Here is a 25,660-nt window from a genome sequence, read left to right on the forward strand (position 1 = left end):
TTAGATGAACTGAAAGACTTTCTACAGTGTTGCTTAGCAGTGCAGAAACATCTGCATAGTAGGTATGTGCATTTAGATCAATCGTGATGATCCAAAGGTGACTGCTTGCTGCATTCTGCTCTTTTCTGAGCTGGAATTCTTCTTAAAGTGCAACAAACTAAGATCTGTGCAAATCCATATCTTAGAGTGTTGCACTTTCACAAGAAGAAATCCGGCTCAGAAAATACCCGAATGCTGCAAGCGGCCGCCACCTTTGGATCATCAAATGATCCGAATGCACATGTCTATTGCATAGGAATCATGCCAGGGCTGAGGATGAGTGCGATTTCCAAGCTAAATTAGAAGGGGCCAAATTGTATAGGACTGATGTGAGAAAGGAGTTATAGTGACTGACTGGTCAAGGCAGGAAAAGGAGACGGAAGAGAGTGGAGGTTTGAGAGATCTGAGAGTTCTAAGGACTTTATGCTTCTATGGAATTTGATGGGGGGGGGTTAGTTGTTGGCAGAATAGTGAGAGTGATTCTGCAAATGTGTAGATAATGGTCAGAAAGAGTAAAAGGTAATGTAAGTCTGAGAGTGCATTGATAGGGGAAAATCAGATCAAGGGATTATCCATCTTTGTAGGTGGGGAATGTTGGTCCATTGTGACAATATAAGAGGATGTGAGTTGGAGAAGATTTTCTGGGCTAGGGGAAATTGGATTATGAATAGGGAGGTTGAAATTAACAAGAATGAGGACAGGAATGTCTTAGTAGAGGAAAAGGATAGCCAGGCGGCAAAATGATCAATAAATTAAATTGAGTCAGGTGGGGAATGTATAGCCGCAGCATGTAGAGAGTTGGGGAAGAATTGTTGATTCCGGTTTGTTTTGAAGGAAGATGTAAGGGAAGAAATTATGTATAATTGTTGAAAGGTGCAGAGAGAGAAAATTAAGATACCTACATTACCTCCTTATCTGTTTTCAGGGCTAGGGAAGGCTGTGATTTAGGGAGCAAGCCAGTTTACCCTGAGAGCCAGAAGGTTGAAGGAGTGGGTAATAAAGAGATCATAGATAGAAGTGAGCTTGTTACATACAGAGCTAGAATTCCAGAGTGCAGAATTGAAGGGGTGTTGACTTTAGGTATACAAGGAATTAAAGTCTGGTTACCAGAGTACTGGTTTCTTGAAGGTTGATAGGACATATTCAGATGGATGGTATTAGAGATTTGTAGGGGGGCAAGATTAGGTGACATCACTGGCAGCTAACAATAGTGTGAGAGAGTGTGACATACAATGAGTATTTAGTATTGAGAATGTCTTTTAAATGTGGTGCAGGGAGGACAAAGTTTAGGTATGTGTGGAGCTTAACAGAGCCAGAAGCAAGCTGAGGGTAGAAGTGCTGTGCCATTGCATGTTTTAGGTGATGCAGGGAAAGGAGTAAATTGGTAATATAGTTTGTTATAGAGACAAGATGTGGCAAAAGAAACATGAAGATAGGAAGCATTCTTCAGTTCCTGTAAAATAAACTGTACCATCTTGCACTACATAAATAGCTATACTGTTGTATTTATAATTCAGTCTTAATGGAAGGCTTTGACACTTTCATTTTTGAAGATTTTACTTTTGAAATTCTTTTGTTTTCTATTTCCTTTATTATACAGTCAGTCAATGAAGTCACCATAAAGCGGGCAAACATGCTTAGCGACATGCATTTCCGAAGTCTGCGTACTAAATTATCTTTGATGTTGAGAAATGAAGAAGCTAGTAAACAGCTTGAAGTAAGTGAATTGGCTAACTCCCAGAAAGTAAAGGGTATGAAGACCAGCAGTTCCATTCAAAGTTAAATTACTGGGAAAGGTGGCAAAATAAATAATGAAATATTTACAGATGGGTGGTACAAGCTACCAAGGGACATTGTACACTAGATTTTTCTTTGCCTAAATGTTTTGTAGTTGATCCATTTATATAGCCCATCTGGGGGTGTTTTTTTGTTAAAATGCATAGTTTTGCTTATTTTCTAATAACATACTGAATTTCAGACTCCTAACCAAGTCCCAGTTTTAGATGTATACTGATGTCTACAAATTAAAGCTTACTCCTGTTTGTCGAATGGGTCTTTTCATATGTGGGGGGAGGGGGGACTGTTGCTCTTCCTGCCTTCAAAGCCCATTTAAGTGGGTATCCCAGCCTAACCTCAGCAACGGTTCTAAATATGGAGCTTCTAAGTATGTTTTTAAAAGGTTTTTCATATCAATATCTGTGCATATTATTCTTTATAGAAGTGTCTATTACATGCAGTTATATTAAAATTGGTGTATACTGTCAATTTAAATGTGCATGGTTGTCAGTATGTATATGTAGCATATTTTCTATCAAACTTTAAGTTATGAATTTCCTTTTTTTTTTTAAACACCCCCCTTGGAAGATTTCCATGATATCCTAACTGAAAGCATCACTGACATTACTAGAGTAAATTATATTTCTCCAACATTGGTGTGTCAGGTCCACGGCGTCATCCTTACTTGTGGGAATATCTCTTCCCCAACAGGAAATGGCAAAGAGTCCCAGCAAAGCTGGCCATATAGTCCCTCCTAGGCTCCGCCCACCCCAGTCATTCTCTTTGCCGTTGCACAGGCAACATCTCCAACATGTGGTGTTTAAATTTAGTTTTTTTATTCTACTATTCAAGAGTTTGTTATTTTAAAATAGTGCTGGTATGTACTATTTACTATGAAACAGAAAAAGATGACATGAAGGAGTAGCCCCCGATCCGGGACCGGATCTAGTAGGGGGCAGACTCTCTCTCTTTGCTCAGGCTTGGGCAGGAGATGTTCAGGATCCCTGGGCACTAGAAATAGTTTCTCAGGGTTATCTTCTGGAATTCAGGGAACTACCCCCAAGGGGAAGGTTCCACATGTCTCACTTATCCTTAAACCAAATAAAGAGACAGGCGTTCTTACATTGTGTAGAAGACCTGTTAAAGATGGGAGTAATACACCCTGTTCCAAGGACGGAACAAGGAATGGGATTTTACTCAAATCTGTTCGTAGTTCCCAAAAAAGAGGGAACCTTCAGACCAATTCTGGATTTAAAGATCCTAAACAAATTTCTCAGAGTACCATCGTTCAAAATGGAAACCATTCGAACGATTCTACCCACTATCCAGGAAGGTCAATTTATGACTACCGTGGATCTAAAGGATGCGTACCTACATATTCCTATCCACAAAGAACATCATCAGTTCCTAAGGTTCGCCTTTCTGGACAAACATTACCAGTTTGTGGCCCTCCCATTCGGGTTAGCCACTGCTCCAAGGATTTTCACAAAGGTACTTGGGTCCCTTCTAGCGGTTCTAAGACCGAGGGGCATTGCAGTAGTACCGTACTTGGACGACATTCTAATACAAGCGTCGTCCCTTTCAAAAGCAAAGGCTCATACAGACATCGTTCTGGCCTTTCTCAGATCTCACGGATGGAAGGTGAACATAGAAAAAAGTTCTCTGTCTCCGTCAACAAGAGTTCCCTTCTTGGGAACAATAATAGATTCCTTAGAAATGAGGATTTTTCTGACAGATGTCAGAATGTCAAAACTTCTAAGCACTTGTCAAGTTCTTCACTCTGTTCCACGTCCTTCCGTAGCTCAGTGCATGGAAGTAGTAGGGTTGATGGTTGCAGCAATGGACATAGTTCCTTTTGCGCAAATTCATCTAAGACCATTACAACTGTGCATGCTCAAACAGTGGAATGGGGACTATACAGACTTGTCTCCAGTGATTCAAGTAGATCAGAAGACCAGAGATTCACTCCGTTGGTGGCTGACCCTGGACCATCTATCCCAGGGAATGAGCTTCCGCAGACCAGAGTGGGTCATTGTCACGACCGACGCCAGCCTAGTGGGCTGGGGCGCGGTCTGGGATCCCCTGAAAGTTCAGGGACTATGGTCTCGGGAAGAGTCTCTTCTCCCGATAAACATTCTGGAACTAAGAGCGATATTCAATGCTCTCAGGGCTTGGCCTCAGCTTGCAAAGGCCAGATTCATAAGATTCCAATCAGACAACATGACGACTGTTACGTATATCAATCATCAGGGGGGAACAAGGAGTTCCTTAGCGATGAAAGAAGTGATCAAAATAATACAATGGGCGGAGGATCACTCCTGCCATCTATCTGCGATCCACATCCCAGGTGTAGAAAACTGGGAAGCGGATTATCTGAGTCGTCAGACATTCCATCCGGGGGAGTGGGAACTCCACCCGGAGATCTTTGCCCAGTTGACTCAATTATGGGGCATTCCAGACATGGATCTGATGGCGTCTCGTCAGAACTTCAAGGTTCCTTGCTACGGGTCCAGATCCAGGGATCCCAAGGCGACTCTAGTGGATGCACTAGTAGCACCTTGGACCTTCAACCTAGCTTATGTGTTTCCACCGTTTCCTCTCATTCCCAGGCTGGTAGCCAGGATCAAACAGGAGAGGGCCTCTGATCTTGATAGCTCCTGCGTGGCCACGCAGGACTTAGTATGCAGACCTGGTGAATATGTCATCGGTTCCACCATGGAAGCTACCTTTTGAGACAGGACCTTCTTGTTCAGGGTCCATTCGAACATCCAAATCTGGTCTCCCTCCAGCTGACGGCTTGGAGATTGAACGCTTGATTCTCTCAAAGCGTGGGTTTTCAGATTCTGTGATAGATACTCTGGTTCAGGCCAGAAAACCAGTGACTAGAAAAATTTACCATAAAATATGGAAAAGATATATCTGTTGGTGTGAATCCAAGGGATTCCCATGGAATAAGATAAAAATTCCTAAGATTCTTTCCTTTCTGCAGGAAGGTTTGGATAAAGGATTATCTGCGAGTTCTCTAAAAGGACAGATTTCTGCTTTATCTGTGTTACTACACAAACGACTGGCAGCTGTGCCAGATGTTCAAGCATTTGTTCAGGCTCTGGTTAGAATCAAGCCTGTTTACATACCTTTGACTCCTCCCTGGAGTCTAAATCTAGTTCTTTCAGTTCTTCAAGGGGTTCCGTTTGAACCTCTACATTCCATAGATATTAAGTTATTATTTTGGAAAGTCTTGTTTTTGGTTGCTATTTCTTCTGCTAGAAGAGTTTCAGAGTTATCTGCTCTGCAGTGTACTCCGCCCTATCTGGTGTTCCATTCAGATAAGGTTGTTTTGCGTACTAAGCCTGGTTTTCTTCCAAAGGTTGTTACCAACAAGAATATTAACCAGGAGATAGTTGTACCTTCTTTGTGTCCGAATCCAGTTTCAAAGAAGGAACGTTTGCTACACAATTTAGATGTAGTCCGTGCTCTAAAATTCTACTTGGCAGCTACAAAAGAGTTCAGACAAACATCTTCTCTGTTTGTCGTCTATTCTGGTAAAAGGAGAGGTCAAAAAGCGACTTCTACCTCTCTTTCCTTTTGGCTTAAAAGCATCATCCGATTGGCTTACGAGACTGCCGGACGGCAGCCTCCTGAAAGAATCACAGCTCACTCCACTAGGGCTGTGGCTTCCACATGGGCCTTCAAGAACGAGGCTTCTGTTGATCAGATATGTAAGGCAGCGACTTGGTCTTCACTGCACACTTTTGCCAAATTTTTCAAATTTGATACTTTTGCTTCTTCGGAGGCTATTTTTGGGAGAAAGGTTTTGCAAGCCGTGGTGCCTTCTGTTTAGGTGACCTGATTTGCTCCCTCCCTTCATCCGTGTCCTAAAGCTTTGGTATTGGTTCCCACAAGTAAGGATGACGCCGTGGACCGGACACACCAATGTTGGAGAAAACAGAATTTATGCTTACCTGATAAATTACTTTCTCAAACGGTGTGTCCGGTCCACGGCCCGCCCTGGTTTTTTAATCAGGTCTGATGAATTATTTTCTCTTACTACAGTCACCACGGTACCATATGGTTTCTCCTATATTTTTCTTCCTGTCCGTCGGTCGAATGACTGGGGTGGGCGGAGCCTAGGAGGGACTATATGGCCAGCTTTGCTGGGACTCTTTGCCATTTCCTGTTGGGGAAGAGATATTCCCACAAGTAAGGATGACGCCGTGGACCGGACACACCGTTGGAGAAAGTAATTTATCAGGTAAGCATAAATTCTGTTTTGTGTGTGCTTCCTATACAGTTAGGGCAGAAATATACGCTGACTGGCCACTTTATTAGGTACACCTTGCTAGTACCGGGTTGGACACCCTTTTGCCTTCAGAACTACCTTAATTCTTCATGTCATAGATTTAACAAGGTGTTGGAAACATTCCTCAGACATTTTGGTCCATATTGACATGATAGCATCACGCAGTTGCTGCAGATTTGTTGGCTGCACATCCATGAATGCAAATCTCCCGTTTACCACATCCCAAAGGTGCTCTATTGGATTGAGACCTGTGGATGCCATTAGAGTACAGTGAACTCATTGTCATGTTTAAGAAACCAGTTTGAGATGATTTGAGCTTTGTGACATGGTGCATTATCCTGCTGGAAGTAGCCATCAGAAGATGGGTACACTGTAGTCATAAAGGGATGGACATGGTCAGCAGCAATACTCAGGTAGGCCATGGTATTGAAACAATGCTCATTTGGTACTAAGGGGCCCAAAGTGTGGCAAGAAAATATCCCCCACACCATTACACCACCAGCCAGAACAGTTGATACAAGGCAGGATGGATCCATGCTTTCATGTTGTTTACGCCAAATTCTGACCCTACCATCTGAGTGTTGCAGCTGAAACCGAGACTCATTAGACCAGGTAATCTTCTATTGTCCAATTTTGGTGAGCCTGTGCAAATTGTAGTGTCAGTTTCCTGTTCTTAGCTGACATGAGTGGAACCCGGTGTGGTCTTCTGCTGCTGTAGCCCATCTGCTTCTAGGTTCAATGTATTGTGCATTCAGAGATGGTATTCTGGATACCTTGGTTGTAACGAGTGATTATTTGAGTTACTGTTGCCTTTCTATCATCTCGAACCAGCCTGCCCATTCTCCTCCGACATCAACAAGGCATTTTCGTCCACACAACTGCCGCTCACTGGATATTTTCTCTTTCGGACCATTCTCTGTAAACCCTAGAGATGTTTGTGCGTGAAAATCCCAGTAGATCAGCAGTTTTTTAAAATACTCAGACCAGCCCTTCTGGCACCAACAACCATGCCACGTTGAAAGTAACTTAAATCCCCTTTTATCTTGTTAAGTGTATCCAGTCCACGGATCATCCATTACTTGTGGGATATTCTCCTTCCCAACAGGAAGTTGCAAGAGGATCACCCACAGCAGAGCTGCTATATAGCTCCTCCCCTCACTGCCATATCCAGTCATTCTCTTGCAACTCTCAACAAAGATGGACGTAGTAAGAGGAGAGTGGTGTATTATAGTTAGTTTTTTCACTTCAATCAAAAGTTTGTTATTTTTAAATGGTACCGGAGTGTACTATTTCATCTCAGGCAGCATTAGAAGAAGAATCTGCCTGTGATTTCTATGATCTTGGCAGAAGTAACTAAGATCCACTGCCGTTCTCACATATTCTGAGGAGTGAGGTAACTTCAGAGGGGGAATGGCGTGCAGGTTTTACTGCAATAAGGTATGTGCAGTTAACATATTTCTAGGGATGGAATTTGCTAGAAAAATGCTGCTGATACCGGATTAATGTAAGTTAAGCCTTAAATGCAGTGATAGCGACTGGTATCAGGCTTATTAATAGAGATACATACTCTTATAAAAGTGTAATATAAAACATTTGCTAGCATGTTAATCGTTTTTATATATGTTTGGTTACAAAACTTATTGGGGCCTAGTTTTTTTCCCACATGGCTGGCTTGATTTTTGCCTAGTAACAGGCTTTCCACTGTTGCAATATGAGTGGGAAGGGCCTATTTTAGTGCTTTTCTGTGCAGCTAAAAATACTGACAGACATTCAGCTTCCCTCTGCATGATACAGGACATCTCTGAAGGGCTCAAAAGGCTTCAAAGTCGTGTTTGAGGAGGGTAACAATCACAGTAGACTGTGGCAGTTGTTGTGACTGTGTTTAAAAAAACGTTTTTGTCATTTATTGTTCTGTTTTTGTTATTAAGGGGTTAATCATCCATTTGCAAGTGGGTGCAATGCTCTGCTGACTTGTTACATACACTGTTAGTGTAACTGCCTTTTTTCGCTGTTATTTCAAATTTTGCCAAAATTTGTTTCTCTTAAAGGCACAGTAACGTTTTTTTATATTGCTTGTTAACTTGCTTTAAAGTGTTTTCCAAGCTTGCTAGTCTCATTGCTAGTATGTACAAACATGTCTGAAACAGAGGATACTTGTTCATTATGTTTAAAAGCCATGGTGGAGCCCCATAGGAGAATGTGTACTAAATTTATTGATTTCACCTTAAACAGTAAAGATCAGTCTTTATCTATAAAAGAATTGTCACCAGAGGGGTCTGTCGAGGGGAAAGTTATGCCGACTAACTCTCCCCACGTGTCGGACCCTTCGCCTCCCGCTCAAGGGACGCACGCTAATATGGCGCCAAGTACATCAGGGACGCCCATAGCGATTACTTTGCAGGACATGGCTGCAATCATGAATAATACCTTGTCAGAGGTATTATCCAGATTGCCTGAATTGAGAGGCAAGCGCGATAGCTCTGGGGTTAGACGAGATACAGAGCGCGTAGATGCTGTAAGAGCCATGTCTGATACTGCGTCACAATATGCAGAACCGGAGGACGGAGAGCTTCAGTCTGTGGGTGACGTCTCTGAATCGGGGAGACCTGATTCAGAGATTTCTAATTTTAAATTTAAGCTTGAGAACCTCCGTGTATTGCTTGGGGAGGTATTAGCTGCTCTGAATGACTGTGACACAATTGCAGTGCCAGAGAAATTGTGTAGGCTGGATAAATACTATGCAGTGCCGGTGAGTACTGATGTTTTTCCAATACCTAAAAGGCTTACAGAAATTATTAGTAAGGAGTGGGATAAGGCCCGGTGTGCCCTTTTCCCCACCTCCTATATTTAGAAAAATGTTTCCAATAGATGCCACTACACGGGACTTATGGCAGACTGTCCCTAAGGTGGAGGGAGCAGTGTCTACTTTAGCAAAGCGTACCACTATCCCGGTTGAGGACAGTTGTGCTTTTTCAGATCCAATCCAAATTAGAGGGTTACCTTAAGAAAATGTTTATTCAACAAAGTTTTATTTTACAGCCCCTTGCATGCATTGCGCCTGTCACTGCTGCGGCGGCATTCTGGTTTGAGGCCCTGGAAGAGGCCATCCATACAGCTCCATTGACTGAAATTGTTGACAAGCTTAGAACTCTTAAGCTAGCTAACTCATTTGTTTCTGATGCCATTGTTCATTTGACTAACGGCTAAGAATTCCGGATTCGCCATCCAGGCACGTAGGGCGCTATGGCTCAAATCCTGGTCAGCTGATGTGACTTCAAAGTCTAAATTACTCAACATTCCTTTCAAGGGGCAGACCTTATTCGGGCCTGGTTTGAAAGAAATTATTGCTGACATTACTGGAGGTAAGGGTCATACCCTTCCTCAGGACAGGGCCAAATCAAAGGCCAAACAGTCTAATTTTCGTGTCTTTCGAAATTTCAAGGCAGGTGCAGCATCAACTTCCTCTGCTTCAAAACAAGAGGGAACTTTTGCTCAATCCAAGCAGGCCTGGAAACCTAACCAGTCCTGGAACAAGGGCAAGCAGGCCAGAAAGCCTGCTGCTGCCTCTAGGACAGCATGAAGGAGCGGCCCCCTATCTGGGAACGGATCTAGTAGGGGGCTACTCTCTCTCTCTCTCTCTCTCTCTCTCTCTCTCTCTCTATCTCTCTATCTCTCTATCTCTCTATCTCTCTATCTCTCTCTCTCTCTCTCTCTCTATCTCTCTCTCTCTCTATCTCTCTCTATCTCTCTCTATCTCTCTCTATCTCTCTCTATCTCTCTCTATCTCTCTCTATCTCTCTCTCTCTATCTCTATCTCTCTCTATCTCTCTCTCTATCTCTCTCTATCTCTCTCTCTATCTCTCTCTCTATCTCTCTCTCTATCTCTCTCTCTATCTCTCTCTCTATCTCTCTCTCTATCTCTCTCTCTATCTCTCTCTCTATCTCTCTCTCTATCTCTCTCTCTATCTCTCTCTCTATCTCTCTCTCTATCTCTCTCTCTATCTCTCTCTCTATCTCTCTCTCTATCTCTCTCTCTATCTCTCTCTCTATCTCTCTCTCTATCTCTCTCTCTATCTCTCTCTCTATCTCTCTCTCTATCTCTCTCTCTATCTCTCTCTCTATCTCTCTCTCTATCTCTCTCTCTATCTCTCTCTCTATCTCTCTCTCTATCTCTCTCATCATATCTCAGGGATATCTTCTGGACTTCAAAGCTTCTCCTCCACAAGGGAGATTTCACCTTTCAAGATTATCTGCAAACCAGATAAAGAAAGAGGCATTCCTAAGCTGCGTACAAGATCTCCTTGTAATGGGAGTGATCCATCCAGTTCCGCGGACGGAACAAGGACAGGGGTTTTATTCAAATCTGTTTGTGGTTCCCAAAAAAAGAGGGAACCTTCAGACCAATTTTGGATTTAAAGATCCTAAACAAATTCCTCAGAGTTCCGTCATTCAAGATGGAAACTATTCGAACCATTTTACCCATGATCCAAGAGGGTCAGTACATGACCACAGTGGACTTAAAGGATGCCTACCTTCACATTCCGATTCACAAGAATCATCATCAGTTCCTGAGGTTTGCCTTTCTAAACAGGCATTACCAATTTGTAGCTCTTCCATTCGGGTTGGCTACAGCCCCAAGAATTTTTACAAAGGTTCTGGGCTCACTTCTGGCGGTCCTAAGACCGCGAGGCATAGCGGTGGCTCCTTACCTGGACGATATCCTGATACAGGCGTCAAGCTTTCAAATTGCCAAATCTCATACAGAGATAGTTCTGGCATTCCTGAGGTCGCATGGGTGGAAAGTGAACGAAGAAAAGAGTTCTCTATCTCCTCTCACGAGGGTTTCTTTCCTAGGGACTTTAATAGATTCTGTAGAAATTAAAATTTACCTGACGGAGTCCAGGTTATCAAAACTTCTAAATGCTTGCCGTGTTCTTCACTCCATTCCGCGCCCCACGGTGGCTCAGTGCATGGAAGTAATCGGCTTAATGGTAGCGGCGATGGACATAGTGCCATTCGCTCGCCTGCATCTCAGACCGCTGCAATTATGCATGCTCAGTCAGTGGAATGGGGATTACACAGATTTGTCCCCTCTACTAAATCTGGATCAGGAAACAAGAGATTCTCTTCTCTGGTGGTTATCTCGGGCCCATCTGTCCAAGGGTATGACCTTTCGCAGACCAGATTGGACAATTGTAACAGATGCCAGCCTTCTAGGTTGGGGTGCAGTCTGGAACTCCCTGAAGGCTCAGGGTTCATGGACTCAGGAGGAGAAACTCCTCCCAATGAATATTCTGGAGTTAAGAGCAATATTCAATGCTCTTCTGGCTTGGCCTCAGCTAGCAACACTGAGGTTCATCAGATTTCAGTCGGACAACATCACGACTGTGGCTTACATCAACCATCAAGGGGGAACCAGGCGTTCCCTAGCGATGTCAGAAGTCTCCAAGATAATTCGCTGGGCAGAGACTCACTCTTGCCACCTGTCAGCGATCCATATCCCAGGTGTAGAGAACTGGGAGGCGGATTTTCTAAGTCGTCAGACTTCTCATCCGGGGGAGTGGGAACTCCATCCGGAGGTGTTTGCTCAACTGGTCCATCGTTGGGGCAAACCAGAACTGGATCTCATGGCGTCTCGCCAGAACGCCAAGCTTCCTTGTTACGGATCCAGGTCCAGGGACCCGGGAGCAACGCTGATAGATGCTCTAGCAGCTCCTTGGTTCTTCAACCTGGCCTATGTGTTTCCACCGTTTCCTCTGCTCCCTCGACTGATTGCCAAAATCAAACAGGAGAGAGCATCTGTGATTCTGATAGCGCCTGCGTGGCCACGCAGGACCTGGTATGCAGACCTAGTGGACATGTCATCTCTTCCACCATGGACTCTGCCTCTGAGGCAGGACCTTCTAATACAAGGTCCTTTCAATCATCCAAATCTACTTTCTCTGAGACTGACTGCATGGAGATTGAACGCTTGATTCTATCAAGGCGTGGCTTCTCCGAGTCAGTCATTGATACCTTAATACAGGCTCGGAAGCCTGTCACCAGGAAAATCTACCATAAGATATGGCGTAAATATCTTTATTGGTGTGAATCCAAGAGTTACTCATGGAGTAAGGTTAGGATTCCTAGGATATTGTCCTTTCTCCAAGAGGGTTTGGACAAAGGCTTATCAGCTAGTTCTTTAAAAGGACAGATCTCTGCTCTGTCTATTCTTTTGCACAAGCGTCTGGCAGAAGTTCCAGACGTCCAGGCATTTTGTCAGGCTTTGGTTAGGATTAAGCCTGTGTTTAAAACTGTTGCTCCCCCGTGGAGCTTAAACTTGGTTCTTAAAGTTCTTCAGGGAGTTCCGTTTGAACCCCTTCATTCCATTGATATTAAACTTTTATCTTGGAAAGTTCTGTTTTTGATGGCTATTTCCTCGGCTCGAAGAGTCTCTGAGTTATCTGCCTTACATTGTGATTCTCCTTATCTGATTTTTCATTCAGACAAGGTAGTTCTGCGTACCAAACCTGGGTTTTTACCTAAGGTGGTTTCTAACAGGAATATCAATCAAGAGATTGTTGTTCCATCATTGTGTCCTAATCCTTCTTCAAAGAAGGAACGTCTTTTGCATAATCTGGACGTAGTCCGTGCCTTGAAGTTTTACTTACAGGCTACTAAAGATTTTCGTCAAACATCTGCCCTGTTTGTCGTTTACTCTGGACATAGGAGAGGTCAAAAAGCTTTGGCAACCTCTCTCTCCTTTTGGCTTCTGAGCATAATACGCTTAGCCTAGGAGACTGCTGGACAGCAGCCCCCTGAAAGGATTACAGCTCATTCTACTAGATCTGTGGCTTCCACCTGGGCCTTTAAAAATGAGGCCTCTGTTGAACAGATTTGCAAGGCTGTGACTTGGTCTTTGCTTCACACCTTTACAAAATTTTACAAATTTGACACTTTTGCTTCTTCGGAGGCTGTTTTTGGGAGAAAGGTTCTACAGGCAGTGGTTCCTTCCGTTTAAGTTCCTGCCTTGTCCCTCCCATCATCTGTGTACTTTAGCTTTGGTATTGGTATCCCACAAGTAATGGATGATCCGTGGACTGGATACACTTAACAAGAGAAAACATAATTTATGCTTACCTGATAAATTTATTTCTCTTGTAGTGTATCCAGTCCACGGCCCCCCCTGTCCTTTTTAAGGCAGGTCTAAATTTTAATTAAACTACAGTCACCACTGCACCCTATGGTTTCTCCTTTCTCGTCTTGTTTCGGTCGAATGACTGGATATGGCAGTGAGGGGAGGAGCTATATAGCAGCTCTGCTGTGGGTGATCCTCTTGCAACTTCCTGTTGGGAAGGAGAATATCCCACAAGTAATGGATGATCCGTGGACTGGATACACTAAAAGAGAAATAAATTTATCAGGTAAGCATAAATTATGTTTCTTCCCCATTCTCATGCTTGGTTTGAACTATAGCAAGTCGTCTTCACCACGTCTAGATGCCTAAATGCATTGAGTTCTGCCATGTAAATAGCTGATTAGCATTTTGTGTTACCAAGCAATTGTTGCCTAGCAATTAAACAGGTATAACTAATAAAGTGGCCTGTGAGTGTATATTAAGAAAAACGCATTTTATTTTTTTTGTTTTTGTTTTATTTGTCTATAGAGCTCAAGGCAGCTGGCATCCAGATTTCATGAGCAGTTTATTGTACGAGAGGATTTGATGGGCCTTGCCATTGGCACCCATGGTGCTAACATTCAGCAAGCCAGAAAAGTTCCTGGTGTAACTGCAATTGATTTGGATGAAGACACTTGCACATTTCATATATATGGAGAGGTAAGAAATGCAATATTGGAAAATAAGCATTGGAGGCTAAATACATATTTTCATTTCATAAACATTTACATTTTAGGACCAAGATGCTGTAAAGAAAGCCAGAACGTATCTGGAATTTGCTGAAGATGTGATACAAGTACCCCGAAACTTAGTAGGTATGTATTATTTTTAAAATAATTTAATTTAAGCATTAACATCAACTGCACTAACAATATTGCCCAATTGTATTGTTTATATAAAGTCTTTATATAATTATTTTTTATTTAATATATCAATTAAAGGGATATAAAACCCCAAACCTTTCTGATTCAGACACAGCATAAAGTTTTAAAAAGTTTACAATTTACTCCTATTATCAAATTTGCTTTGTTCCTATGTTATTCTTTGTTGTAAAGATACTATGTTGCAGCAAATAGTGCTGCTATCTAGTGCTCTAGCATAGGGATACTACACTTGCAAAACTACTGCCTTATAGTGATCCACACATGTGCAAGCTCCTAAGAGTAAGTCCCTGCTTTTTTAATAAAAGATTCCAAGAGAATGAAGAAAATGTGATATGCAATAAAAAAATTTTTTTTTTTCATAAAACCTCTATAATTGGTCATTTTATAATCTAATATCGACAATCGAGATATATATATATATATATATATATATATATATTTATTTTTTCCATTTAGAAACCTTTAGTGCACTTCTGCTCCTTCAACAAATGATAACAAGAGAAGCAAGCAAATTTGATAATCAAAGTAAATTGGAAAGTTGTATAAAATTGTATGTTCTACCTAAATCATGAAAATTCGGTTTCTTGTCCCTTTAAGTGAATTGGTTCTGTGGTAGCCATACTTAAAGGAACAGTCAACACCAGAATTTTTGTTGTTTTAAAAGATAGATAATCCCTTAATTACCCATTCCCTAGTTTTGCATAACCAACACAGTTATAATAATACACGTTTACCTCTGTTAGTACCTTGTATCTAAGCCTCTGCAGACTGCCCCTTATTTCAGTTCTTTTGACAGACTTGCATTTTAGCCTATCATTGCTAACTCCTCTGTAAATTCACGTGCATGAGCTCAATGTTATCTATATGAAACACATGAACTAATGCCTCTAGTGGTGAAAAACTGTCAAAATGCTTTCAGTTTAGAGGCGGCCTTCAAGGTCTAAGAAATTAGCATATGAACCTCCTAGGTTTAGCCTTCAACTAAGAATACCAAGAGAACAAAGCAAAATTGGTGATAAAAGTAAATTGAAAAGTTGTTTAAAATTGCATGCCCTATTTTAATCATGGTTTTGGACTTGGCTGTCCCTTTAACCCCTTAACGACCAAGGTCATGCAGGGTACGTCCTACAAAAAACGTTTAATGACCAAGGACGTACCCTGTACGTCCTCAGTGTTTTCAATATTGAGGCATCTTGCAATACTTTTTTTTTTTTTTTTTTTAACCCACCGATGCAGAGAGCCACTCTGTTGCCCTCTCTGCATCGGCCAGCGATGGTGCTGATCGTTGGTGGGTGGGAGTCATAGCAGGGAGGCAGGTGGGCAGCCTATAGCTGGAGGGAGTTCCGGATCCTTTTTCTTACCTGGCCTTAGTGTGAGGGGGGGCAGCTACACTACAAAATATTAGGTTTCAGTGAGAAACCTAAAGTTTGTGAAAAAGTTAACTTTTTTTTTTTTTTTTTTTTTTTTATTTGATCGCATTTGGCAGTGAAATGGTGGCATGAAATATACCAAAATGGGCCTAGATCAATACTTTGGGTTGTCTACTAAAAACAAATATATACATGTGAAGGGTTATTCAGGGATTCCTGACAGATATCAGTGTTACAACGTAACTATCACTAATTTTGAAAAATAAAAATGGTTTGGAAAGTGCTACTTGTACTTATTGCTTTATATGTTGCTAAACAAAGCAAATAACATGTAGACTCAGAACAAAATTTAGTAACTATTTAGCATGGGTGTTTTTTGGTGGTTGTAGATGTGTAACTGATTTTGGAGATCAAAGTCAGAAAAAGTGTGTGTTTTTTTATTTTTTTTTAATCATATTTTATAAAAATTGTAATAGTAAATTATAAGATTTGATGAAAATTATGGTATCTTTAGAAAGTCCATTTAATGGCGAGAAAATGGTATATGTGTGGGTACAGTAAATGAGTAAGAGGAAAATTAGAGCTAAATAAAAACACAGCAGAAATGTAAAAATAGCACTGGTCCTTAATGGTAAGAACATTGAAAAATGATCTGGTCACTAAGGGGTTAACTGAACCCAGCTTTTGCTAACATTTTGTGTGGGTTTTTGGTTTTAAGATTAGATTTAATTTTAATCACCCCCCCCCCCCCCAATACTGGAACCTCATATAGAGCTGTTTTGTTTTGTTCCTGCTTGTGTGATTGGTATATAGAAGCCTTTAGATTTGTGATACTGAACAGAACTTACAGATGAATGCCAACAACTGTTGAGAAAATCCTTCTGTATCATTTAGAAGAGCTTTATGGCTTAGGAACCAATTATAAAACATTTTTATTAGGCTTCTTCTTGAACAGGTTAAAGTGCTTTGGAGTTTGGAGAACTTATTTTCAGACTTTAGGTTTAGATTGCCTGGTATTTCACTGCAAGTTCATAAACCTAAGTAAAAATAATTGAAGCTAAGAATGAAAGGCTATTAAAAAAATTATAACTTCAAATCAAACTGCTAAAAGTAAATTAAAAAATTGAGCTTTAATTCCACTAGACTCTACACTTCAAGTGAGACACTGGCACAGTGTCGGGAATCAAACTGGAAAGATGAAATGCAAAAGAAGTTGCCATGCACGCTAAAATGTCAGGACATCTGAGAGAATAATATACCTCGCAAACCTAAAAACACGTATTTTCTATTTCACTCAGCCTGAACAGTTTCACGTTGTGTGTGTGTGTGTGTGTACACACACACACACACACACACATATATATATATATATATATATATATATATATATATATATATATATATATATATATATATATATATATATATACGCACACATATACATACATACTAGCTCACAAAAGTGAGTACACCCCTAACATTTTTGTAAATATTTTATATCTTTTCATGTGACAACACTGACAAATGACACTTTGCTGCAATGTAAAGTAGAGAGTGTACAGCCTGTATAACAGTGTAAATGTGCTGTCCCCTCAAAATAATTCAATACACAGCCATTAATGTCTAACCGTTGGCAACAAAAGGGAGTACACACCTAAGTGGAAATGTCCAAATTGGGCCCAATTGGCCATTTTCCCTCCCTGGTGTCATGTGACTTGTTTTTTTTTTAAATCTTTTATTTATCAATTTTTTCCACATACAAAAAAAGAAAAAAGAGATATGGAAATTGCACACAATCTTGTTGGAGACGCAGCTCCTATAACATCAATAATAACAAAAATACATAATAGATTTTTCCATCCTGGGTCGAAGCAAAAAACAAAACAAAAAAAAACAAGGTTTCAATATCGCAGAAAAAAGAAACTTTTAACAAGGGACACAACCCCTACAACATCTGCAACCGGGAGACACAACTCCTGCTCCTCCTTTTCAACCTAAAAACGTACCTCAGCTGAGGCCCATAAATCCTTAATCCATAAGGAGAAAAAAAAAAAAAAAAAAGGGGAAATTCTCCTCCCCCCCACTGTGGTATCCCACCCGTCACTCCCCACCAGGCCTCTCCAGCCAACTGTATGGGAAGACATTTAATAGAGTCAATTCCGCAAAACTCACTGATGATAAGAAGGGGGCAAGAATCAATTTTTGCGACGAAGTGGGATAAGATAATATAACAGGAGACCACCTCCACAAAAATTTCTGAATTCTTTTCTCTGCAGCATCGTATAAGTGATACGATTCAAATACTATTTGATCTTGCAATATTTTAAACACCATAGCTAGCCCACAGCTATTCTTAGTTTTCCAATTTTTCAGAATACAATGTCTAACTGCTAATATAATTGTATTTAAACTATTTATGGTATTATAATTAACAGCCTCATTCGGAGGGCAGAGAAAAATAATATCAACCGCCGATAAACTTATTGTTACTTTATATAATTTATTAAACCAGAAGATGATTTTCAACCAGAGTTGTCTAACTTTAGGGCATGTCCAGAACATATGAAGTAAGTTCGCCCTACCATGTGTACATCGCGGGCATAGATTAGCCACAGAAGGATAAAACTTAGATATTTTCCATGGTGAAAGATAAGTTATTAATCAATTTCATATGAGATTCTTTCCAAGAAATTGGTACTTTACACTTGGACAAGGACCTAAAGCTCTGATTAATTGTTTCGTGTTCCACTAAGGGAGCCCAAGTTTTACATAAGTTATCCTTAATAAGCTGACTCTGCTTATTAAGCATAATATCATACAACAGAGAAATTGACGCATCTCCTGCAATAAATTTTTGTATACATAGCTTAATATCCGGCCACGCCGTTACGATAGGGGCACGCCATTTCTGAGCTGTAATATAGTGTCGGATTTGGAAATAAGCAAATAAACCAGACCTAGGAATCCCATATTTACTAAAAATATCTTCTACTGATAATATTTGGTAATTTTCATCCAGTATTTGGTTTACAAATTGCAGGCCTTTTCCAGCCCAATCTTTAAATATTTTTTGGTGTAACCCTGGAAGAAAACTTGGATTACCTAGGATAGGTAGAAATTCAGAAAAGGAAAAATCTAGGTCTAACGCTATACAGAATTTATGCCAAGCAAGTACAATTTTTTTTTTTTTTTTTTAAACAAGCTTTATTGAAGTGTAAAGATTACAATAACATAATTGGATGTAATAACAAATCTGCACAGTATAAAAAACAAAGAGGAAACTGTACACTGTGTTTCTATGTGCATAGAGATCGTACACTTCAAAATGATACAGAACTCTTGCTCCGTAGCATGTAGCAGGAGCAAGAGGAAACAGATATAAACTTTTCCATTTTTCATAGGTTAGTCATTTAAAAGTTTAGTGGGGTCAGAATAGAGAGAGAGAAAGAGGATGGAGAGGGGCATCAGAGGGAAGTCCAAGGTCAGGAGGGAAGGGGGGGTGGGTAGAGGAGATGATTTGGGGGAGGAAAAAAAAAAATTAAAAAAAATAAATAAATAATAATAATCAGGTTTTTTGTAGCCAACATGCGCATATAGCTGATTAATTGATTATATTGTTCCTTGCCATAGTGCTTGCAGGAGCTCATATTCTTCTAATTTATGATTTTTAAGGTAAAAGTATCTTTCCAGTAGTAGGATTTCCTCAACTTGCTAATGCCATTCTCCTATCGTGGGAGGATTTTGTTTCTTCCACTTTTTAGGGATCAGTTTTTTCGCGCTAGTGAGCATAATTAGCAACAAGGAGAGGTGTGTTTGGCTTTGTGTTCTGGGAAGCGCTAAAAATAATAAAGTCTCGGGTGTTTTTGGAAGAGGGACATTGAGGATTTCAGTCATTTTATCAAAGACTTCTGTCCAGAAGGGCATTATAAGTGGGCAAGACCACCATATATGAAGCAAGGAACCATTGCCTCCGCATCCTCTCCAACACATGTGGCTAACTGTAGGGAATATCCTATGAAGTCTAACTGGGGTCAGGTACCATCTACCTATGAGCTTAAAGTGGAGTTCCTGGATGGTTGACGAGACAGACTATTTTTTAATCAAGCTAAAAGCTTTTAACCATGAGTGTTCATCATTATCTATCCCTAATTCTGTATTCCACTGTGTAACATAAGTCGGGAATGTGTCTGTGCCCGGGGAAGCGACTAGTTTGTAAAGGAGAGATTAGGTGTCTTGGTAGGGATTTCCCCGTGCAAAGTTTCTCAAATGGGGTAAGTGCCCTACCCAGATTTTGTTTTTGTCTATGGCCGGATATAAAATGTACTAGCTGGTTGTAGTGCAGCCAAGAAGAGAAGACCCTGGGGTGGGTGTCCCTAAGTGTAGCTTGTGGGATAATCTTTCCATTTTCAACTACTCCGCAGACTGTGCCTTCTTTGAGTTTATATGATGCAAGTCTAAAGTATCCTATTTTGTGATAGGGAATTTCGGGATTTTCAAGTATTGGTGTTAAGGGGGAATGTCTTGAGGAAATGAGTGGAGGTTGCAACGGTTGAGTCCCAGGTGTTAAATGTTTCTGTCAAAAGATGATAATTCTTAATTATGCTAGGTCGCTGAGAAGGCGGAAGCCACGCCAAGGTGCTCACATTATTTATTTTAAGGATTTGCCTGTCTAACTCTATCCAGGCTTTATGCTTTTCGTTTTGTGCCCATTCCACTATCTTCTGAAGGCCAATCACCCTTTTATAGAGGGACATGTCTGGTAGCCCGAGCCCCCCTTTGTCTCTTGGTAAGTACATAGTACGTCTAGGGATTCTAGGCTTGGTATCAGCCCATATGTATTGTTCTATGATTTTTTGCAACTGAGATATATAGCCCTTTGGAAGAGTGATGGGAAGGGTCTGGAGGAGATAGAGGATTCGGGGTAGGACATTCATTTTAATAACCCCTATTCTGCCAAGCCAGGATGTGTATTTGCTTTTCCAAGAGGAGAGGTCCGCTGAAATCACATTCCTAAGGGAGATATAATTATACTTAAATAGGTCGGATGGGTCAGAGGTTAAGAAAATACCTAGGTATTTCAATTTAGATGCAGCTTTGGGGATTTGGTGTGCCTGCTGGAAGGTTTGTATAATTTTGGGACAAGTGTTAATGTTCAGTAGTTCTGATTTATGCAGGTTCAGGGAGAAGCTGGAGGCTCTACCATATTCCTTAAGGACGTCTAAGAGTGCGGGAAGGGATTCAGAGGCATTTGTTAGTGTGTAAAGAACATCATCGGCATAAAGCGCTTGTTTATATTCCGTGTCTCCTACTTTTATACCTTTGATGTGATGGGAGGCCCTTACGATATTGGCTAGCACTTCTATCAAAAGGGCAAATAGCAGTGGGGATAAGGGGCAGCCTTGTCTGGTTCCGTTTCTAATGTCAAAAGATTCTGACAGCGTGCCGTTAATCCTCATTTTAGCGTTGGGGTTAGAGTAAAGGGCAAAAACTAAATTTATAAAGGTTCTTCCGAACCCCATTCGTTCCATTACCTGACGTAGGAAGGCCCAACTCACCCTATCAAAGGCCTTCTCTGCGTCTGTGGAAAAGAGCACTAGAGGAAGACCCGAAACCTTAGCGTGATTGATTAGTTGCGTGATTTTGATAGTGTTGTCCCTAGCTTCACGTCCGGGGACAAAACCAACTTGATCATTGCCTATCAGGTCAGGTAAGTATTTATTTAGTCTGGTCGCTAGAATCTTTGCGAAAAGCTTCATGTCTGAATTAATGAGTGAAATTGGCCGAAAATGTCCGGGGCGGTCTGGGGTCTTTCCCGGTTTGGGTATGACCGTTATGTGTGCCTCTAAAAGGACACGGGATAAATAGGGGTCCTCTCGAAGATCATTGAGTAATTCTAGGAGTGGGCCTTCCAAGATCTCCTTAAATTTTTTATAATAGGCTGACGAAAATCCGTCTGGGCCAGGGCTTTTACCTTTTGGGCAATTTTTAATAGCTGAGAAAAGTTCTTCAGTGGTTATTGGAGAGTCCAGGAATTTAGCGTCCTCTGCAGATAGAGAAGGGAGGTCTATTTTGTTTAAGTAGGAGTTTATAAAAGTTTCATGTTGGGATCTGAGGGTTGGTTATGTATATTATATAGGGAGTGATAATATCTGCGGAATTCTGATGCTATCTGCTCGCTGCTATGCACCTGGTGGCCGCCTGTGGATTTTACGGAGTGAATATAAGAGCTAAGCTGTCTTTTTTTTTTTTAAGGGTTCTGGCTAGGATGCGACCCGGTTTGTTTCCCCCTTCATAATAATGCTGTTTCAGATGGAGTGCTATTTTTTTATGTGATTCTGTTAAGTGTTTATGAAATGCAATTCTTGTTTCTTTTAAGAGAGTGCTAGTAGTGAGGCAAGAGGGGTCTGCTTTGTGTTTAATTTCTAGGGCACTAATTTTTGTTTGTAGGTCAGTATATTTGGTTCTGTATTGCTTGTTAAGGAAAACCTTATGTTTAATCATAGCACCTCTAATGACGCTTTTGTGAGCCTCCCAGATAATGGCGTGTGATGAAGGAGGGTGACTGTTAATCTCAAAATATTCTGTCATAATTTTATGTATATCATTATAAATTATAGGGTTGTCTAGGATAGTCGTCCATTCTCCATGTTTTTTGTGTGATTGGTATATCCGGCCATAGTATTGAGCAAGAGACTGGGGCATGATCTGACCAGGCAATATGATCAATAGTAGAGTGGTGGGTGATCGAGAGTCCACAGGAGTCTGTGTATATATAATCAATCCTTGAGTAACTGTTGTGTGGGGCAGAGTAGAAGGAGTAATCCCTGGAGGTTGGGTGCAGGGTTCGCCAGATGTCATGTAGTGTTAGCTTTTTAAGTGCATCGTTTACCTGTTTGATTGTAGAAGTGGGAGTGCAAGAAACCCCCCGTGATGTGTCAACTGCGGGTCAGCAACGATACCTAGGTAGGTGATACCCCTGGAAAGTTCCATGAGGAGGTCTGAGGTCTGTTTGAGAAATGTGTCTTGACCGTGATTGGGAGAGTAGATTGAGGCTAAGGTGATATGGTGACCGAATAGTGTGCCTACAAGGATAAGGTATCTGCCATTTGGGTCTTTCTCAATATGTGTCATTTTGAATGGGACAGTTTTATGAAAAACAATACCTACTCCCCCTTTTTTAGTCTGACCAGAGGCGAAGTAAGCTAGTGGAAATTGGGAGTTGTGCCATTTGGGTTCTCTACCCTTTTTAAAATGTGTTTCCTGTAGCAGGATTATGTGGCTCTGTATTTTGTTCAGTTCTCTGAACGCTATAGAGCGTTTGCCTGGATTGTTCAGGCCTTTTGCATTTATGGTAGTGAGATTAATTGAGTGTTCAAAAAACCTTTTGGATTTTTGGCGCACAGCCATGACAAACAAAAACAAACAAAAAAAAAACAAAAAAAGGGGGGGGGGAAGGAAGAGAGTGGAGGTGGTTAGGATAGGGGAGAGATTATAGAGGGAAGGTTTCAAGTAAGAAGGGTAAGGGAAAGTTAGTGGGGGTTAGAGAGTAAATGTAAAGGGAGGAGCGTAGTATTAGAGAACGGAGTAAACACAGAGAGTGGGTCACTCCTAAGATTAATTCTATATACAAAAACTTTATAACAAACCTAAATTAGGGGAAAAGCCCCTTTACTGATGTAAGTTATAATAAAACAGAAGTATACTTATAGCATATCATTATGTAAGGGCTGTCCAGCTGAAATAGAGTAATGAGAAATGTCAAATAGTGAACTCAGATGCTCTAGACAGTGTGCCTGTTTTGCTAAGTCAAACGTTATGCTTGTCAAGCTAGGAAACCCCCACATATGAAGGAAAAGGTCATGGTCGCAGAAGAGCTATACAATTCAGGACCATTTTTTAGTGTGTGTGATAAAGATGAGACTACAAGCGGGGAGCCTTATTATCTAGCTGTTAATCACGTCCAGAAGGGTTCAGGCAAACGTGCATATGTTTATTCTGTGGAGCAGTTTAAAATGGGACTGTACAGGCCTATGACCCACTAACCTCTCTGCATGCTGTGTAGTTGGTAGTAAATGTATCTAGGTTGCCTCTATAGAAAAGCGCGTTGTTAGTATGTGCATACCTGCTAGCGGGTAGGTCCTATATTAGCGTACATTGGTTTTAGAGACTGTTAGTAATTAGTTATTCAAACTATATTCTGGTTAAAGAAAAGTGTTAGCACAATGATCCCAAGAGGCAGCCCCTTGTTTAGTCTTTATGTGCGTCGTTAAGTCAGCAAGTATAAGTTATGGTCCCCTCTGTGTGCGGAAGTAGCCCACCTATGTTAAAGGGCAAAGAATTTCCAAGACATTCCTATGAGAATTAAGCATATAATTCAGAGACAATACAATCAGTTATGAGAGATTCTTAAATGCAGACATTTCACCATGAGGGGGAGCATATACATTAAAAATAGGATAGGGAGATAACGTGGGGAACAAATAACTGCAGTCTACATTATTTAGAACAGTATAATTAACGGTGTCTGCCTTATCGGGCCATATATAGGGTGTTTGGTAACAGTTCAGTGGCAGGAGTCTTTGGTTTATAACTTTAAGGGGCAGACACATCACTTAGAAGGTACATATTCAAACTTGAGAAATAAGGTGAAGCATGCAACTTAACATTAATAAAGAACATATGAACATATTCATCAGTTACGAAGACATATTAAGGATAGCGTCACTTTCATGAGTTCTAAAAAGATATTTGTAAGGAGGCAGTGCAGATTGAACCTGATCTCAAAATTGTCCAGCAGTACATTACCCTCATGGTTCGCTCTCGGGACGGTCAGTTGAAGGGCGGGTGAGCTGAGGCGGTCTTCCTGGTTGAGATCCGCCGGGGAGAGGAGCCTGGATGGCCAAGTTCTCGTAAAACTCCATGTGATCCATTCCTGGCCTGAAGATGAAAGTTTTGTTATTGCCGGTGGCGATAATTGAGACCGGGAAGCCCCATCTGTAAGGAATTCTGTGATTACGTAGAACAGATGTAATATGGTTCAGGTCCCTTCTTTTCTGTAAAGTCACAGGGGACAGATCGGAAAAAACCTGGATTTCCTCTCCAACGTGCGTGATAGACGATTTCTTACGGGCCCCCTGAAGAAGGTCTTCCTTGTCTTTATAACTCAAAAATCTGACTATTATGTCCCGCGGGTGCGCTTTACTTGGTGGTTTGGGCCTGAGGGCCCTATGAGCCCTCTCTATGGGGATCTCAGGTGAGGAAGGTGAGTCTTTAATAATGCGAAATAAGGCTTGTAGATAACCTTCAATATTCTGTGGATGAACTGATTCAGATATCCCACGAAACCGCAGGTTGTTCCTGCGTCCCCGGTTATCTAGGTCTTCTAGTTTATCATTCAAAAATTGTAGATTGTCAGCGTGGTTTTGTAGGTCTGCAGCATGTTGCGTCCCTATTTTTGCATTATCTTGTGAGGTTTTTTCGATCTTCAGGACCCTAGACTCTAGTGCAGAAAAGTCTTTTCTAAGGTCCCCAAAAAGGCTCCTCATTTCTTTCATTACCCCCTGAATATCCTCTTTAGAAGACAAGTGGTTAATGTCATCCTTAGTAACAAATTGGGGGTGAGAGTCAGTGTGTTGTGGAATGGAGGGTGCAGGGGAGTCCTGAGGGTTATCCATGTTGGTGTCAAGAGCCTCCTTTGTAGGGTCCAGGGGCCTGAGGTAGTGGCTCATAGATTTAGAAACAGCTATCTTATCAGCTTTGTTCTTTTTGATAGGCATACCCCTTCAGATAAGTGGTTAGTTAGGTAATGCCTTAAAGTAAGTTTTCTCTAGCAGCACTAATGTTCAGGCCTTGTTAAGTAACCAGTTATTCAAGCAGCTAGCATCTATTTATATCCTTGGATAATTTAATAAGACTCTCAAGGGTTCTGAAAAGGGCTGATATGTGAGTATCCTGCTGTTGTTTAATTCTTTTGCTGTGTGCGCCCAACTGAGGTCTTTAATTATATTGCGCCCTCTGTTACTCCTATGTTAGGCCATTCAGTACTGTGTTACCCAACTTACGCTAAGGGAACAGAGGGGAGGGTATCTCTTATTGAGGTGCAAGCTGTGATAACGACAAAATCCCCTCTTATAAG

The 25,660-nt window shown here is 41.1% G+C and overlaps 1 protein-coding gene across 2 annotated transcripts in view; it reads left to right on the forward strand.

The window, feature by feature from the left end:
- Positions 1-25,660, forward strand: part of FMR1 (fragile X messenger ribonucleoprotein 1) — a 111,212-nt gene that overhangs the window by 14,057 nt on the left and 71,495 nt on the right. For both annotated transcript variants that reach the window (XM_053699149.1, XM_053699148.1), the window contains 3 exons: positions 1,640-1,756; positions 13,761-13,931; positions 14,008-14,086. In XM_053699149.1, the coding sequence (XP_053555124.1) occupies positions 1,640-1,756; positions 13,761-13,931; positions 14,008-14,086 (367 nt within the window). The remainder of the gene's footprint in view (positions 1-1,639; positions 1,757-13,760; positions 13,932-14,007; positions 14,087-25,660) is intronic.

This window comes from Bombina bombina, chromosome 1 (assembly GCF_027579735.1).
Source record: "Bombina bombina isolate aBomBom1 chromosome 1, aBomBom1.pri, whole genome shotgun sequence".
Lineage (NCBI taxonomy): Eukaryota > Metazoa > Chordata > Amphibia > Anura > Bombinatoridae > Bombina > Bombina bombina.